Raw genomic sequence first — 17,040 nt, forward strand, 5'->3', positions numbered from 1 at the left:
AAACTTATTTCTTATAATCTAGTCACAGTTGAGTCATATGTAAAGATTTTCTACAAATTCTCTGAATGAAATTGCCTGTATAATCATATTTTAATTATTTTGGTTTGCCATTGTAAAGGGGGATACACATAAAGATAAACATTTTCAAAAGCAAGTTAACTAAGAAAGCCAGGATACAGAATAGAAAATTCACTGAAGATCAAAGAGTAAGTTCAAATCTCAACTGAAAGTTTCAATAGACTTTCTTGCCTCCACTTCTGGGTGCTTTGTTCTGTCTTAACATTTTCTAGAAAGTAAAGGTTACACATTAAGTAATTGTCATAAGCAAGAGAGCCTATTTCCTCATATAGTGAAGATAAGTACAGAATGAAATATTTATGTAAAAATGAGCAACTTGGTGCAGCAATTCCATTTCCAGGTGTCTGTACCAAAAAGATTCCTGAACAATTATCTAAAAAGAGATTTATAGAGAGGTTCCTTGCAGCATTATTTGTAACAAACACTGAAAAACACTGATCAAATAGGGGAATGAGGAATAAAATGTGGCCTATTCAGAATGTGTAATACTGTACAGCAATTAAAATTAAAACTTCATATATATTTAATTGTATAATTATAAATTATATTGTATGTATATGTATAATTTAAATGTTAAAATATGTATAATTTAAATGTATAAAAGACGGATAGACTATTAAAATATAATATTGAGTAAAAAACCATACTGCAGATTCATACAGCATGATACCATTCTGTGCAATAAAGACTGAAAAACAATTCTATAATGTCATGATGTGTAGTTATGTATGTGTGTATTTACATATACACATACACCTTTATGTGTATATACATGTGTGTATCATTTGTGTATCAAGAAACTTGAGGGGCGCCTGGGTGGCTCCGTGGGTTAAAGCCTCTGCCTTCAGCTCAGGTCATGGTCCCAGGGTCCTGGGATCGAGCCCCGCATCAGGCTCTCTGCTCAGCAGGGAACCTGCTTCCTCCTCTCTCTCTGCCTGCTTGTGATCTCTGTCTGTCAGATAAATGAATAAAATCTTAAAAAAAAAAAAAGAAAAAAAGAAAAAGAAACTTGAATAAGTGTATTAAAATATTATTGCTGACTACAGTTTTCTTTTTTTTTTTAAGATTTTATTTATTTATTTGACACACAGAGAGAGATTATGAGTAGCCAGAGCAGCAGGTAGAGAGAGGGGGAAGAGGGCTCCCTACTGAGCAGAGAGCCAGATGCAGAGCTTGATCTCAGGACCCTGAGATCATGACCTAAGCCAAAGCCAGAGGCTTAACCCACTGAGCCACCCAGGCCCCCCCAGATTACAGTTTTCAAATGTGCTTTAATTTAAGGTCAGTTTTCCTAAATAGAAAAGACCAAGCTGTTACAATTTCAAATTCAGCGGGCAGTACCATGGACAGTACCATGGACAGCAACACAGGCAGCACCATGGTCAGCACCACTGTCAGCCCCAAAGGGACAAATGCCCTAAAGGTTTCATACAGGAGCAAAGGAGGGCTATAAGGTTGAGAATGTTTTCTTATTTTATGATTAATAGAAATCTAATGCCAAAGACTAATAAAAATTATTTTTATAAGCAGTCCCTTGAATAAACAGGCATTACAATGAAAGGTATATACTCTAATGGTCAAAAACGTGTTAACTGGACATCAGTCTGTAATACCATTTTTTTTTTATTTGACAGAGATCACAAGTAGGCAGAGAGGCAGGGGGAAGCAGGCTCCCTGCTGAGCAAAGAGCCCAATGCAGGGCTCGATCCCAGGACCCTAAGATCATGACCTGAGCCGAAGGCAGAGGCTTAACCCACTGAGCCGTCCAGGCGCCCCCAGTCTGTAATACTTAAATATGAAAATGATTCTTCTATAAGAGTCCTTCACACTAAGATTACTGACTTGACTAAAAAAAATTCTTACCTTACAGACAAAACTCCTTTTCAGAATCTTTGAATTAGCATTCCCCTTCATACCACATATCCTATCCTATCTGTGCCCACATTGCTACTTACACTGAAACCGCTTTCTTCCTTTATGGCCATAGCATCCACAACACTCAGGCCCCCAGACTCTTCACTGTCTCAAGCTACCTCTACCTTAGTCCCACCTAAGCACTTAGTTTTATAATTTTGCTCCTTGTCTGTCTGATTCACTTTTAAAAAATTATTTTTTAAGGTATTTTTTTAAAGTAATCTCTACACCCAACATGGGGCTCAAAACCACAACGTCATGATTAAGAGTCACGTGCTCTAATAACTGACCCAGCAGGGGCCCTGTTTGATTTGCCTTTTAAAGAACTGACTTTACAATCAAGACAACCATTTCTGGTAGCAGATGAATGCTTTAAACACAATTTAAGTAACAAAACACATTTCTCAGCTCATCAAGACTTATAATCTTGAATTTTCATACCTTTTCATAACAGAATTTATCTATATTAAAGGTTAAATTTAGGCACTCTTTTAACTATATTTAGAAAAATGAGTTTTGGGCTCCTGGGTGGGTCAGTGGGTTAAGCCTCTGCCTTTGGCTCGGGTCATGATCTCAGGGTTCTGGGATCGAGTCCCACATCGGGCTCTTTGCTTAGCAGGGAGTCTATTCCTCCTCTCTCTCTCTCTGCCTGCCTCTGTGCCTACTTATGATCTCTCTCTCCATCAAATAAATAAATAGAAAAAAGAAAAAAAAGTTTGAAGAAGAAACCTATGCTACATATACACTTATTTTCCCACTAGATTTAATAAGCATACATTTTTATTTCTGCCAATGTCTATAAACAAGGAACCCTGGTTTCATGCACTGACCTACTTCACTCTAGTGCTGAACTCCTTTGCTGTCTCAGCTTCTCACCAGGCTTCAGGTGAGGGAATTAGAGTTAACAGAATCAGTTATGTCATTGTTTCTCAAAATGTGGCTAAGGAATCACTTAACAGTGAGTGTTAAAAACACAGATTCATGAATCAGACTTCTCAAGGAGAGGGCCTGAGAATTTTTTTTTTTTTTTTTTTTTTTTAACAAACTCTCCAGGTGTTTCTCCCAGGCAAGTGTGGAAAGCACTAATTATGCAAATCTCTCCACCAACTACCCATATCTAAAGTAATTTCCTTTACTTCCACCCCCAATCAAAAAATTCTAGCCCTATTTTATTTCCACAAAGGAAACAAAAAGCCACCTAAAGATAACCCCAATATGCAATTCCCTCTAACTAAAAAAAAGTTCCCACAAAAATTGAAAAAACAACTCCACAAATTTATTATAAAAAGAAAAAAATATATAACAGAATACTGCATTATTTCAGCTAATAAAGTTTCTTCCCCCTAAAAATTAACCATGAACTAGAAAAAAATATATATGTATATAATATCAATTTAAACTGAACTAAATACCCTCATACAACTATGTAGACATATAACAAAACATCTACTATCAGAAGATCAAAATGTAAAAACACAAGTAGACAAAAGAATGCAATTAGAGTTTATGAAGCTCCAGAAGAAAACTGAAGAAAAAGATAAAACTATTTCAGAGTGAATAATAAATTACAAAGTGCCATGAGGAGAGGAGATTCAAATTAATATTTAGTAAAAGGCAGCAAAAGAAGAAAACAACCAGATAACAAAATAAGATTTAAAACATTTTTTAAAGAACAAAGGGTCCTGGGATGGAGCCCTTCATTAGACTCCCTGCTCAGGAGGAAGCCTGCTTCTCTCTCTCCAACTCCCCCTGCTTGTGTTCCCTCTCTCACTGTCTCTTTGGTTCAGGTCATGATCTCAGGGTCATGAGATAGAACATGGGTCAGGCTCCACACTTAGTGCAAAATCTGCTTGCGATTCTCTCTCCTCTCCGCCCCTACCCCTGGCGCTCTCTCTCTCTCTAATAAATAAATAAAATCTTTTTTTAAAAAATCTTAACGACTGAGCCACCCAGGCACCCCCATAACTGTTATATTTTTCATGTGGATTGTGGCTGCTAGCATCATGAAGTGTCCTTCTTTGTATTGTTTAATGTGTTGTAAATTATACTTTGATGTCAGGATCACAAACCTTGCTTTCTTACTGTTTTTAATTTGCTCAGTATATCTTTGCCCATTTCTTTCCATTTAGCCTTTTTTAATCTGTGTTTTAGATGTGTCTGCAGTATACAGTGTAGAGATGGGATTTGCTTTATGAGCTAACCTGAAATGTAATAGGTTTATTAAGCCCATTCACAGATCTCAGTTCTGTTATTTTCTACAAATCTTTACATATAACTCAACTGTGACTAGATTATAAGAAATAAGTTTAGAACAGAATTTAGGGTATGGAAGAAACAAAGATTTATATAGTTCCATCTTCTTGTTTTACAGATGTGACAAATCAAGATGCAGAAAGCTAGATGATTTACTTAGAATCTTTTTTTTTTTAAAAGATTTTATTTATTTATTTGTCAGAGACAGAGGGAGAGAGAGCAAGCGAGCACAGGCAGACAAAGAGGCAGGCAGAGGCAGAGGGAGAAGCAGGCTCCTTGCCGAGCAAGGAGCCCGATGTGGGACTCAATCCCAGGACCCTGGGATCATGACCTGAGCCGAAGGCAGCTGCTTAACCAACTGAGCCACCCAGGCGTCCCTCTTTTTTTTTTTTTTTTTTTGAGATTTTATTTACTTATTTGAGAGAGACAAAGATAGTGACAGTGAGCATGAGCGAACACAAGCCAGGAGGAGAGGGAGAAGCTAGCTACCCCCTCCCCCACACTGAGCAGGGAGCCCAATGCAGTGCTCGTTAAGCCTGGGTGGCTCAGTGGGTTAAAGCCTCTGCCTTTGGCTCAGGTCATGATCCCAGGGTCCTGGGATCGAGCCCTGCATCAGGCTCTGCTTAGCAGAGAGCTTCCCCTCCTTCTCTCTCTGCCTGCCTCTCTGCCTGCTTGTGATTGTTGTCAAATAAATAAATAAACCTTAATAAAGAAAGAAAGAAAGAAACTTTAAAATCTTTTTTAAAAAGAACAAAGAAAAAACAGAAGGCGAAAGGGGGAGGTAGAAAATAATCATGAACTGTCATATAAGCAACAGATGAGAGTCAAAGGATGTCACTTAGAATAGTTTTTGAAAAGGTCAAGGAAAAAAAAAAGAGGGAACTAAAGGACTATGAGACACATAAATGCAAAAGTAATCACTAAAACAAAAATATAAACACTCAACAAATACCAAAATAAAAATTTTTAAAAAGCAAAGATGACATACCGAATAGAGAAACACAACTAAAATGCAAAACAACCAGAACTGAGATCTGTGAATGGGCTTAATAAACCTATTACATTTCAGGTTAGCTCATAAAGCAAATCCCATCTCTACACTGTATACCGCAGACACATCTAAAACACAGAGATTAAAAAAGGCTAAATGGAAAGAAATGGGCAAAGATATACTGAGCAAATTAAAAACAGTAAGAAAGCAAGGTTTGTGATCCTGACATCAAAGTATAATTTACAACGCATTAAACAATACAAAGAAGGACACTTCATGATGCTAGCAGCCACAATCCACATGAAAAATATAACAGTTATGGGGGTGCCTGGGTGGCTCAGTTGTTAAGCAGCTACCTTTGGCTCAAGTCATGATCCCAGGGTCCTGGGATCAAACCACCCATCAGGCTCCCTGCTCAGTGGGAAGCCTGCTTCTCCCTCTCCCACTCCCCCTGCTTGTGTTCCCTCTCTCACTGCGTCTCTCTCTGTCAAATAAATAAATAAAATCTTTTTAAAAAATAAGTTATGAATATCTACATACCAAATAACACAGAAACTACTATGTAAAATAGAAACTACAGGAGATGCAAGGAAAAATAGAAAAACACTAAGATTTTAACACACCACTCTCAGTGCAAAACAGGGCGAATGACCACCAATAATAAAAATATAGAAGATCTGAATAGTACAATCAGATTCTCTCCCTCTGCCCCTCCCCCCATTCATGCAATAAAGCAGAGCTTCCAATTATACAGCAAACACTAAACCCTGATAACAGAGAATATACCTCCTTCTCAGTGCACATTCTTTCTCTGCATGTGGGTGTGTGTGTATGCACATGTGAGATGAAAATGCCTGAGATCTAGGGGCGCCTGGGTGGCTCAGTGGGTTAAGCCTCTGCCTTCAGCTCAGATCATGATCTCGGGGTGCTGGGATCAAGCCTCACATCAGCCTCTCTGCTCAGTAGGGAGCCTGCTTCCCCCTCTCTCTCTGCCTGTCTCTCTGCCTGCTTGTGATCTCTCTCTCTGTCAAGTAAATAAATAAAATCTTTAAAAAATTAAAAAAATAAAAAATGCCTGAGATCTACCCTCTTCTCAAAGTTTAGGTATACAATGTAATATTGTTAAATAGTCACTATGCTGTACATTGCTCTCCAGAACTTATAACTGAAACTTTGTACCCTTTGACCAAACAATTCCCCATCTTATAAATGTTTTCTTCAAAAATATCATCATCATGAAAGAAAAACAAAAAAGCTGAGGATCTGAGAAATGACAGCTAAGGACAACACACGGTCCTGAACTGGATCCTACACTGAGAGGGGGGAAAGGCTGAAAAGGAAATAACTGGGACAATTACCAAAACTGAATTACGGACTACAGAAGAAAGCTTCAATGTTTAATTATATTAATGTTTCATTTCCTGAATTCAGTTACTGTAAGACCGCATCTTGGTTCTCAGGAAATACACAATAAAGTATTAGCTGTAAAGAGGAATGATTTCTGACAATGTAAGCTCAAATGGTTCAAAATGTGTGTATGAAGGAATGTGTGTAGAGAGAGAAAATGCATTTTAAAAAATATGATAATTGGTGAATCTGGGTAAAAGTAGTATATAGGGATTCTCTTATTTTGGCAAACTTTTCTTAAATATGAAATTTTTTAGGCTTTAAAAGCAGGCAGAAAGGGGCATCTGGGAGGCTTTCAGTTGAGCGTCAGACTCTTGATTTCAGCTCAGGTCATGATCTCAGGGTCATGGCACTGAGCCCCAGGTCCAGCTCTGAGCTCATACGGGAGTCTGCTTGAAGATTCTCTCCCTCTGCTCCTCCCCCCATTCATGCACGCGCTCTCTCTCTAAAATAAATCTTTAAAATATTTTTAAAAAAAGAAAAGCAAGCATAAAAAAACTTGAGTCAATTATACTTGCTCCTTCTTTCCTTCTCCTGCTGTACCCATGAAGTTGACATGAAACTATCTGACAAGAAGATTCATACCCCATTTTCTAAATTTGCCACAGTGCCTAACAGACAATGCCAGTTTTTGCTTATTAGCTTCTTGGCTTAGCATCCACAAGCAGCTTAGTCTTTTTTTATACCTGAAGTCATAAGCTGCTTTCCATGCCCTTCCCCAGTGAACTATGATGACTTGATACACACTTCATTTAAAAAAAGCGCACCATTTGGGGTGACCGGTGGCTCAGCTGGTTAAGTGCTGGACACTTGGTTTTGGCTCAGGTCATGATCTCAGGATCATGAGATCGAGCCTGCATCAGGCTCCGCACTCAGTGGGGAGAATGCTTGAGGATTTTCTCTTTCCCTCTCTCTCTGCCCCTTCCCTGCTTGCATGCACACATGTGCTTTCTCTCTAAAATAAATAAATCTTTAAAATAAAATTACCATTTGCTTAAATACTGCTACCCTTTTCTTAACTTAAATCTGATTTATCTTTCCAAACAAACACAGAAGAAAACATACCTCAGTATATAATAAAATGGAATCACCAAGTAATACCAAATTATTCCTCTTCCACATAACTTAGACTTTTTAAAAAAGTTTATTTATTTGAGGGGTGCCTGTGGCTCAGTGGGTTAAGCCTTGGGCTCAGGTCACGGTCTCAGAGTCCTGGGATGAGCCCCGCATCTGGCTCTCTGCTTGGCAGGGAGCCTACTTCCCTTCTCTCTCTATCTCTCTGCCTACTTGGGATCTCTCTCTGTCAAATAAATAAATAAAATCTTTAAAAAAAAGATTTATTTATTTGAGAGAGAGAGAGAGAGCCCGAGTGGGATGGACAGAGGGAGAGAGAGAGAATCTCAAGCAAACTTCACGCTGACAGCAGAACCAAGGTGGGGCTCAATCCCATGACCCAGAGATCACGACCTGAACTCAAACCAAGAGCTGGACGCTTAGCCAACTGGGCCACCAAGGCACCCCCAATGTAACTTAGACTTAAAAAAAATATATCCCATAGCCATAATTTCACAAAGTTCTATTCAACTTAATTCTAGGCAAGCCAAACTATCTCCAAGCTATTTTCCTTGACTCCTGAATTCTCCCCTTTCCCTATCTTCCGCAGTGACATCAGAATCTTTTTCAAAGTAAGGATTTTGACAGGCTCGTTCAGAAATCCTCAAGAGCTCTCAACTGTCTTTGAATAAAATCCAAAGTTTCCAGTTGTACTTTTAGGCCCTCCACTAACTGCATGCCTCCATCACTTAATAGAACTCACTCAGGTAAATCCTTTCAATCAGGCAAACATACTTCCTAAGCACTGCCTATGATTTGCTTGCTCCCATATGAATGCCTTTGATTGATCTTATTTCTCATCTTAAGAGCCTTTCTTCCTTATCTCTCCTATGTAATGCTTTCCCCCTACTTCATAATTATGCTCAAAACTCCAGTGCCTAAGAAGATTTCTCTGGCTGATTTTCCAGTCTCCAATCAATTTAGCCACTCCTGTTCTACCTTAGCACTTTCACACAGAGTTCCCAATGCTAATACTTGTACACTTATTTACCCTGTACACATTCTGTGAGCTATGAATAAATGGATATTCTTCCCCCCCTTAGATGGCAATTTTCAGGCAGAATAGCAAGTTGAGAGGTAAGTACCATAACTATTAACCTTTCCATTCTCATATATCTAATCAGTAACTTAAATAGGATCAATGTTTAATGGCCTGACAACCAGTAATAGAAAATTTTAGAGATATCCACAATCATGAGAAACTCATAAAGAGAATCTACATTAGGTAGCTAAAAAATACACCTACCTTCTATTTCTTGCCCAATAGAAAGTCCAGCCCATTTTCGCTGTAAAATAAAAGAAAGACACTTAAAAATCAAATCAATCAAAATTAGAGAAATGAGAAAAAGAAGGATCTCTATGAACCTCAGTAACAGGAACACATTCAAAGACCAAAATGTGGTTTAGTGTTGTGTGTTGAACTGTGTTCCACAAAAACACATGCTGCAGTCTTAGCCCCTGGCACATACGAATACAACCATATCTGGAAATAAGGTCTTTGCAGATGCAATCAAGGTAAGATAAGGTCATTATCAAATCAGGGTGGATGCAAGCCAATATGGCCCAGTGTCCTTGTAAGAGGAAAAGAGACAGACAGACATATGGGGAGAAAAGTCATGTGATGATGTTGGCAGAGACTAAAGTGACACATCTACCAGTCAAGGAACATCAAAGATTGTTGGCAACACCAGAAGCTAAGCACGGAACAGATTTTTCTTTAAGGCCTTTAGACAGAGCATGGCCCTGCTGGCACCTTGATTTCAGACTTGTAGACTCCCAAACTGCAAGAGAATAAATTTAAGCCACCCCACTCTGTGATGCTTTGTACAGTGGCCCTATAAAACGTATTATTTATTTATTTAAAGGTTTTATTTATTTATTTGACAGAAAAAGAGAGAAAGCACAAGCAGGGGGAGTGGCAGGGAGACGGAGAAGCAGGCTCCCGCTGACCAGGAAGCCCAATGTAGGGCTCGATCCCAGGAACCTGGGATCATAACCTGAGGTGAAGGCAGATGCTTAACCAATTAAGCCACCCAGGCACCCCTAGGAAACATATTTAGCTGTAGTTTACATCTGAACATCTATCAGAAAACATACAAAGCTTGCCTTTGTACAATAAAACTAGTATCACTGAGGATATTCCTTTGTCCACTATACTGTGCCGAAGGCCTTCGTAGTATCAGGTAACATTTCGGTGTTCTAAATGTACCATGGTTACTTAAACTGTTTGTTACAGTATCTCAAAAAGAAAAGCCGTTCGGGGCACCTGGGTGGCTCAGTGGGTTAAAGCATCTGCCTTCAGCTCAGGTCATGATCCCAGGGTCCTGGGATCGAGCCCCACATCGGGCTCTCTGCTCAGTGGGTAGCCTGCTTCCTTCTCCCTGTCTCTGTCTGCCTCTCTGCCTACTTGTGATCTCTGTCTGTCAAATAAATAAATAAAATCTTAGAGAGAAAAAAAAAAAGAAAAAAGAAAAGACTTTCAATTCATTAAAACTAAACTGAAGCTGGTCAGCTAATCTAGCCTGAAACCCAAATAGGGATTTCAATCATTAGATGGTTCTGATTACTCTCTGTACTAGCCAAAGGATTTTCAGGCATTTGCAACTAGTCTTTAGCTTCTCCCAGGTCCAGAATGCTTACAATGGCAAGAATATGCGGAGGCAGGCCAGATTGTGTTTAGGCAGGAATTTAGGACTGGCTTGGTATGGATTCAAAATTAGTCACTACTGATAACACTTCAAAGAACAGTGAGAAAAATATTTTTTGGCTGAAAAGCCACTTTCTGTCTACTCATCAAGCAGAGCGGATTTGGGGGTGGATGGTGAAAAGGCTGCATGGTGAGTGTGTGCAACACCTGCTTTCCCCTCTAGCTCTCTCCTCATAGGTTGCTTCTCCCTCCTCTCTGTCCTTTGTGCCTTCTTCCATAATATCCCTTCTCATTTCTGGCCAGTGAGAAATTGAGCAGCATGCTGAGCAAGTCCAGACTTTGGATCAAAAAGCGGCCACAATTAGGTTCAGTACTTCAATCCCAAAGACAGACTCAAAGGATAAAAGTAATAGTATCTATCATATGGGGTTGTTTTGAGAACTAAATGAGCTAATATATGCAAGAGTATCTAGAATAGTACTTGGCCTATTGTATATATTAGGGATTTTTTTTTTAAGCAGAGACAAGAAGAAATAATTAGAAACCCCTTTTCTGACCACCAGAATTCCAGCTCTGCAAAAGTTGACAAACACTAAAACATTCCAAACATCTAATGTGTAGAAACAAATGTGAAAAATAGTCCTGATAATCAGAGGCATCCAACAGAGAAAAGGAAATTGCCAGTAAAGATGTCCCATAATTTTTGAGGGCTTCAAGAGATCTTTAGTAGATCCCTAAAGAGTGTTTGATATCTTTCCTTCAACTTCCAGGGGAATAAATCAATGTTTATTAGCATACTAGAAGGTAGGGGTTGCATTATATTGCCAAGGACTGTGGGATTAGCTGCACAAGTAAGATGATAAGGCAGAAAAGAATACAGACTACTACTTGCAATGCTCCTCAGTTATGTATTGGTGCCTGCAACAGTGCAAGGCAGTCTTCCCACCACAGAATCCTCCAACAATTATAAATGTAAGCATAATCCTTCCACTCTTTAGGAAGACCAGCAAGTTACATTGTACTCTGAGATAGCAGCTACTCATATCATACTCATTAGCGTGACATCATTGAATTTTCTTTTTTTTTCTTTTTTCTTTTTTTTAAGATTTTTTATGTATTTATTTGACAGAGAGAAACCACAAGTAGATGGAGAGGCAGGCAGAGAGAGAGAGAGGGAAGCAGGCTCCCTGCTGAGCAGAGAGCCCGATGCGGGACTCAATCTCAGGACCCTGAGATCATGACCTGAGCTGAAGGCAATGGCTTAACCCACTGAGCCACCCAGGCGCCCCCATCATTGCATTTTAAAAAGCACTATTATTAGATGTCAGTTTTATAATTTTTTTTCTAGGATTTTTTTTTTTTTTATTTGACAGAGAGAGAAAGTACAAGCAGGGAAAGCAGCAGGTAGAGGGAGAGGGAGAAGCAGGCTTCCTGCTGAGCAGGGAACCTGATGCGGGGCCCTGGGATCATGACCTGAGCTGAAGGCAGATGCTCAACTGACTGAGACACCAGGAGCCCCTATAAATGTTATTTTTATATATTTTTTGTTACCCTATGAGCTAACATTAAAATAACTTGAGACTATCTGATACCTAACTGCTACTACAGCAGAATTTTCTGAAAATTAGAAAAAAAAAACTCAAGGCAATAAAAGGTAAACATAGTAAAACTCACAATTAAGAATGTATCGTTACGGGTGCCTGGATGGCTTAGTTGGTTAAGCATCTACCTTCAGCTCAGGTCTCTTGGGATCAAGCCCCACGTTGGGAGCCTGCTTCTCCCTCTTCCTCTGCCCCTTCCCCCTGCTCGTGTGTGCAAGTGGGTGCACGCTCTCTCTCTGCCTCTGTCTCTTTCTCAAAAAAATGAATAAAATCTTAAAAAAAAAAAAATGTATCTTTAGGGGCACCTTGTGGTTGTCAGTTAAGCATCCATCTCTTGATCTTGGCTCAGGTCGGGATCTGAGGGTTATAAGATTAAACCCCTGTGTCAGGCTCCACACTGGGTGCAGAGCCTACTTCAGATTCTCTCTCCCCGTCTCCCTCTGCCCCACCTCCCTTTAAAAAAAAAAGGAAATATTTTTAAATTCCTTATATAAATACCTAGATGTTTTTCTTCCATATGAATCAATACAGTTCCAGGATGAGACTTGCTTTAAATGAACTGATTTTCTAGGACTTTCAAGAATGGAAGAGAATAAATTAGCCTCTGAGTTACCTGAGGTAAGCTGAATGCGATGGTCCCTGGAACCACTGACGGATGGGTCCTCAGGGTAAATGTGTACCTGTGGTTGGGAGAGGTCCTCACAATCACATGCCTAAAAGACAGAAGCATAGTTGGTGCTCCGTGTCATAGGAAATACAAACCATCACTTCCACTGCATGTGCTCATTTCCAACAACTGTTGCTTGATGAGTACCAAGCATGGAAACATGGCAGGGTGTTCAAAAGTTCTGAAGGAACAGAACCACAGATTTCATTTCTCAAAAACTGACAGCAATTCAAAATGTTTTACAGGCATAATCTTGGGCCAAGTACAAAACAAGGAGAATCAGGATCAAGTTCGAGAGAGGACATACCAATCAAAGTATCAACACCATTATATTTCCAGGGTATATAAAAGTGAAGACAATGATTTAGAGTCTTAGATATTAAGTAAAAATTAGATGAATTTCCTCTCCTGGGAATTATTTTACACCTTAAAGAGAACAAATGGAGGAGAACCAGAGATAGAAGAACCAGGATATAACAGTCCAAAAAAAGTTAAGTTTTAGGACAATTCATTAAATCTCTGTAGGCTCTCACAATAGTTCAAACAGAATAAAAAATTGTCGCAAAATACATCCACTTTCATACAGATGTCAAATATTTATTATTTTAAGGCATTTTGTGCTAATTCATTCTGCTCAGAAGTTACCCGTAAATAGATAAAATATACTCATCTCATAATAACCTCCTACAACAAGAAATTGCCAAGGACTGTGTGTGTGATAAAAGCTTCAAACTCTATTTTGCAACAGCACTATCTGTTTTGAAATCAGCTTTTAGAGAGCAGCCTGGGTGACTCAGTCAGTTAGGTATCTACCTTCGGCTCAGGTCATGATCCTGGGGTCATGGGATCAAGCCCTGAGTTGGGCTCCTTGCTCAGCAGGGAGGTGTAGGGGGGAGTCTGCTTCTCCCTCTGCCTCTGCTCCCCCCGCTCATGTTCTCTCTCTCACTAGCTTGCTCATTCTTTCAAATAAATAAATAAAATTTTTTAAGAAAATCACCTTTTAAAATGCTATGACTTTTAAAATATTAATGGTTAATGTTTCCATACATGTGATTTTGCCACTACAAGTTCCTTATATCTGCTACATTTCAACTAACTTCATCAAGAGTATGGTGAACATTTGACGAATATAAGAGAATTCCATAAACAGGGGAGCCTGGGTGGCTCAGTGGGTTAAAGCCTCTGCCTTCAGCTCAGGTCACGATCCCAGGGTCCCAGGATCAAGCCCCTCATCGGGCTCTCTGCTCAGCAGAGAGCCTGCTTCCCCCTCTCTCTCTGCCTGCCTCTCTGCCTACTTGTGATCTCTGTCAAATAAATAAATAAAATATTTTTTTTTAATTTAAAAAAAGATAATTCCATAAACAAATTCTCATACTGATTATCTACACCCCAGTTTATACAAAGAAAGTTCTGTGTTCAACTTAGCATCAAAGAATTTTTAGGACAAGGAACAATATTACTGCAATCATGTAGTACAGCCCCTTACTCTAAAGCTGAAAACTAGAGATAATTGGCAATTCTAACTTTGTAAAACTCCTGGATTTTACAGATAGCTTTTTTTTTTTTTTTTTTTAATAAGGCTCAGTTAAAATTCTGCCTTACTGTTCCTTATTACCCTAGTCTGCCATCTGGTGGGGCTCCTTTATCTCCTACCTCTACCAGTCTCAGACGCATATATGGGCGGCACTGAACTTGGTAATAGGGTTTTTAGAAGTTCTGGCAGTGTGTGATGATAAAAAATAAATGACAACAAAAAAATATGTATAAGTAAATACTTCTAAATACTTCGTTGTGCATCTTGTAATTTTTATGTCTCTTAGGTTATCATAGTAATAATTACCAAAATAGCTAATATTAATTGTGCTTATTAATGTACAAAGCACTGTTCCAAATGCTTTATTTATATAAGTCAATCTGCCCAACCACCCTGAGAAAGATATTATCACCATCCCCATTTCACAGATTAGGACACAGAGGCACAGAGATGGTAGATGAAACTTACCCATGGTCACCCAGTTCATAACTGACAGAGCCAGAATCCAAACTCAGACAATTTGACTGAAGACCCCAAATCCTAATGACTATGCTATATATGATTTATATAACAAGTATGCTTAGTTCTGCTAAGAAAATTGATAAAAATGAAAGTTATAGATAAAAAGGTATGTATGATTTTTAAAACATATTAATCAATGTTTAACATAGTAAAGACTGAAATACAGTAACTCTCAATTCTTCCATTTTCCCACTCAGCAAGAGGAATTAAAAAATTATTCTCAAGTTTCCTAAAAAATAAGGGCTCTCTAGAAGTTTCTAAAATACCACTTGGCTAGTTAGGAGAAAACAAAATTAGATAGATACTCACTGGCCAGGCTGGAAATCCTTTTCATTCACAACTGCACAGTTAGTTAAAGATAATTCATCTGTAGGACATCTTGCAGCTTGCATACTCTGTAAAAATCAATGATTAAGAAAAAAAAAATTAAGTCATCTTTTAAAGATTTTTTAAAAATTTATTTATCTTAGAACAAACACAACCAGGGAATGAGATGCAGAGGGAGAGGGAGAAGCAGACTCCCTGCTGAGCAGAGAGCCTTGACATGGGGCTTGATCCCAGGATCCTGAGATCATGACCTGAGCCGACGGCAGACATCCAACCAACTGAGCCACCCAGATGCCCCTAAGTCATCTTTTACAGTCTCAGAGAATAGTTTATGCCTCCTGTCCTCGATTCCTCTTCACCAATCATTTTTGACTCCTTGCACTCCAGCCTCTGTGGTAACAGCAAGCCCTTCCTTTAGGAAACTATTCCTTCTCCATCCATTGCTCATGCTTTCGTGGGCCTGCCAATCACAGCACACATGCAACCTACAGAGTCCAGTTCATCCGTGGGATTTTACATAGACATGTGCCAGGAGAAGGCCTTTCCCTTGCCTCACCACCTCATGGAGGATGACCTTCTGCTCTAAAAAAGAGTGAAACTGGGGTGCCTGGGTGGCTCAGTGGGTTAAAGCCTCTGCCTTGGGCTCAGGTCATGATCCCAGGGTCTTGGGATCAAGCCCCGCATCGGGCTCTCTGCTCAGCGGGGAGCCTGCTTCCTCCTCTCTCTGCCTGCTTCTCTGCCTGCTTGTGATCTCTGTCTGTCAAGTAAATAAATAAAGTCTTTTAAAAAATAAATAAATAAAAATAAAAAAGAGTGAAACGATCACAGAGAAAGCAAAGGTAACAGAGACACAAATAGACACCTTGAGATACAGATCTGACAACCAAGTTAAAGCTCTTGAGATGAGTACTGAATATTGGTTATGAACCAATAAATTCTTTTTGTCACTTAACCTTATTTGGTTCGGTTTTCCGTCTTTTCTGAAGACAAGAATTTTGACTGATTCGAATGCAATGAAGTAAATTCAATAAGTTCAATAAAGTGTATCATGAAAAAATATTTTTAGAAGAGATCCCAAGTGTCATGAGCCACATCTCCTAAGGATTAAGAAAGACAGTCTTCTGGGGCACCTGCGTGGCTCAGTGGGGTAAAGCCTCTGCCTTCGGCTCAGGTCATGATCCCAGGGTCCTGGGATTGAGCCCCGCATGGGGCTCTCTGCTCAGCAGGGAGCCTGCTTTCTCCCCTCTCTCTGCCTGCCTCTGCCTACTTATGATCTCTGTCTGTCGAATAAATAAATAAAACCTTAAAAAAAAAAAAGAAAGAAAGAAAGACCGTCTTCCAAGTATCTCCCAACAAAGATAACTGGAAGGTTTATTTTTCTCAAAGCAGCAATTCATCTTTTTGATCAACAACTACTTAGCAAAACATTCCTTTATATAACGTACTTAACTAATAACCCTTCCGCCATTCTCTAGAGTTTCCTAGTTAGTGAAATATGACCCCTGTTGTCATCACATGTAGTTTGTGACTAAAGTGCTCATTCTTTAAATCTCAAGCCAAAGCTGATTCTTCTTAAATTTGCCTTCCAAATACAAATAAATAAAGCAAACTAAATTAACCTTTTGCTTTGCTTTTATTTTCACTAAAAGGCTAGTTTCAACAGTTATTCCAGTTGTTTAGAGTAGTGGTCCCTAAATTAGGCTGTGTTCACCAGAAGGATTTGCTGACTGATACCAAATATCAAAATTAACTGCATTTAGAAAACAGACCTCTAAGTAGGTATATTATAAAATATTAAGCCAATATTTTAAATAATAATGAAGTAGCACTTTGGTCTTTGTATATGTTCTACTGTGTATATAAATTATTAGTATGTCGCTTATAAATAAATATGCATACATATTGGAGGTACATGACGAAAACATGTTTTACTTATGGAATTCCTAAAATGTTTAGAAATCACTAATTTAGAACATGAGGTGAATA

The 17,040-nt window shown here is 38.9% G+C and overlaps 1 protein-coding gene across 1 annotated transcript in view; it reads right to left on the minus strand.

Moving 5' to 3' along the window:
• The window catches only part of NSF (N-ethylmaleimide sensitive factor, vesicle fusing ATPase), a gene marked incomplete at its 5' end in the record, with an annotated part of 150,442 nt that overhangs the window by 107,849 nt on the left and 25,553 nt on the right, over positions 1-17,040 (minus strand). The window contains 3 exon segments of the mRNA XM_082706496.1: positions 9,003-9,042; positions 12,618-12,717; positions 15,037-15,122. Coding sequence (XP_082562622.1) covers positions 9,003-9,042; positions 12,618-12,717; positions 15,037-15,122 — 226 coding nt within the window.

This window comes from Mustela nivalis (assembly GCF_964662115.1).
Source record: "Mustela nivalis genome assembly, chromosome: 17".
Classification (NCBI taxonomy): Eukaryota; Metazoa; Chordata; class Mammalia; order Carnivora; family Mustelidae; genus Mustela; species Mustela nivalis.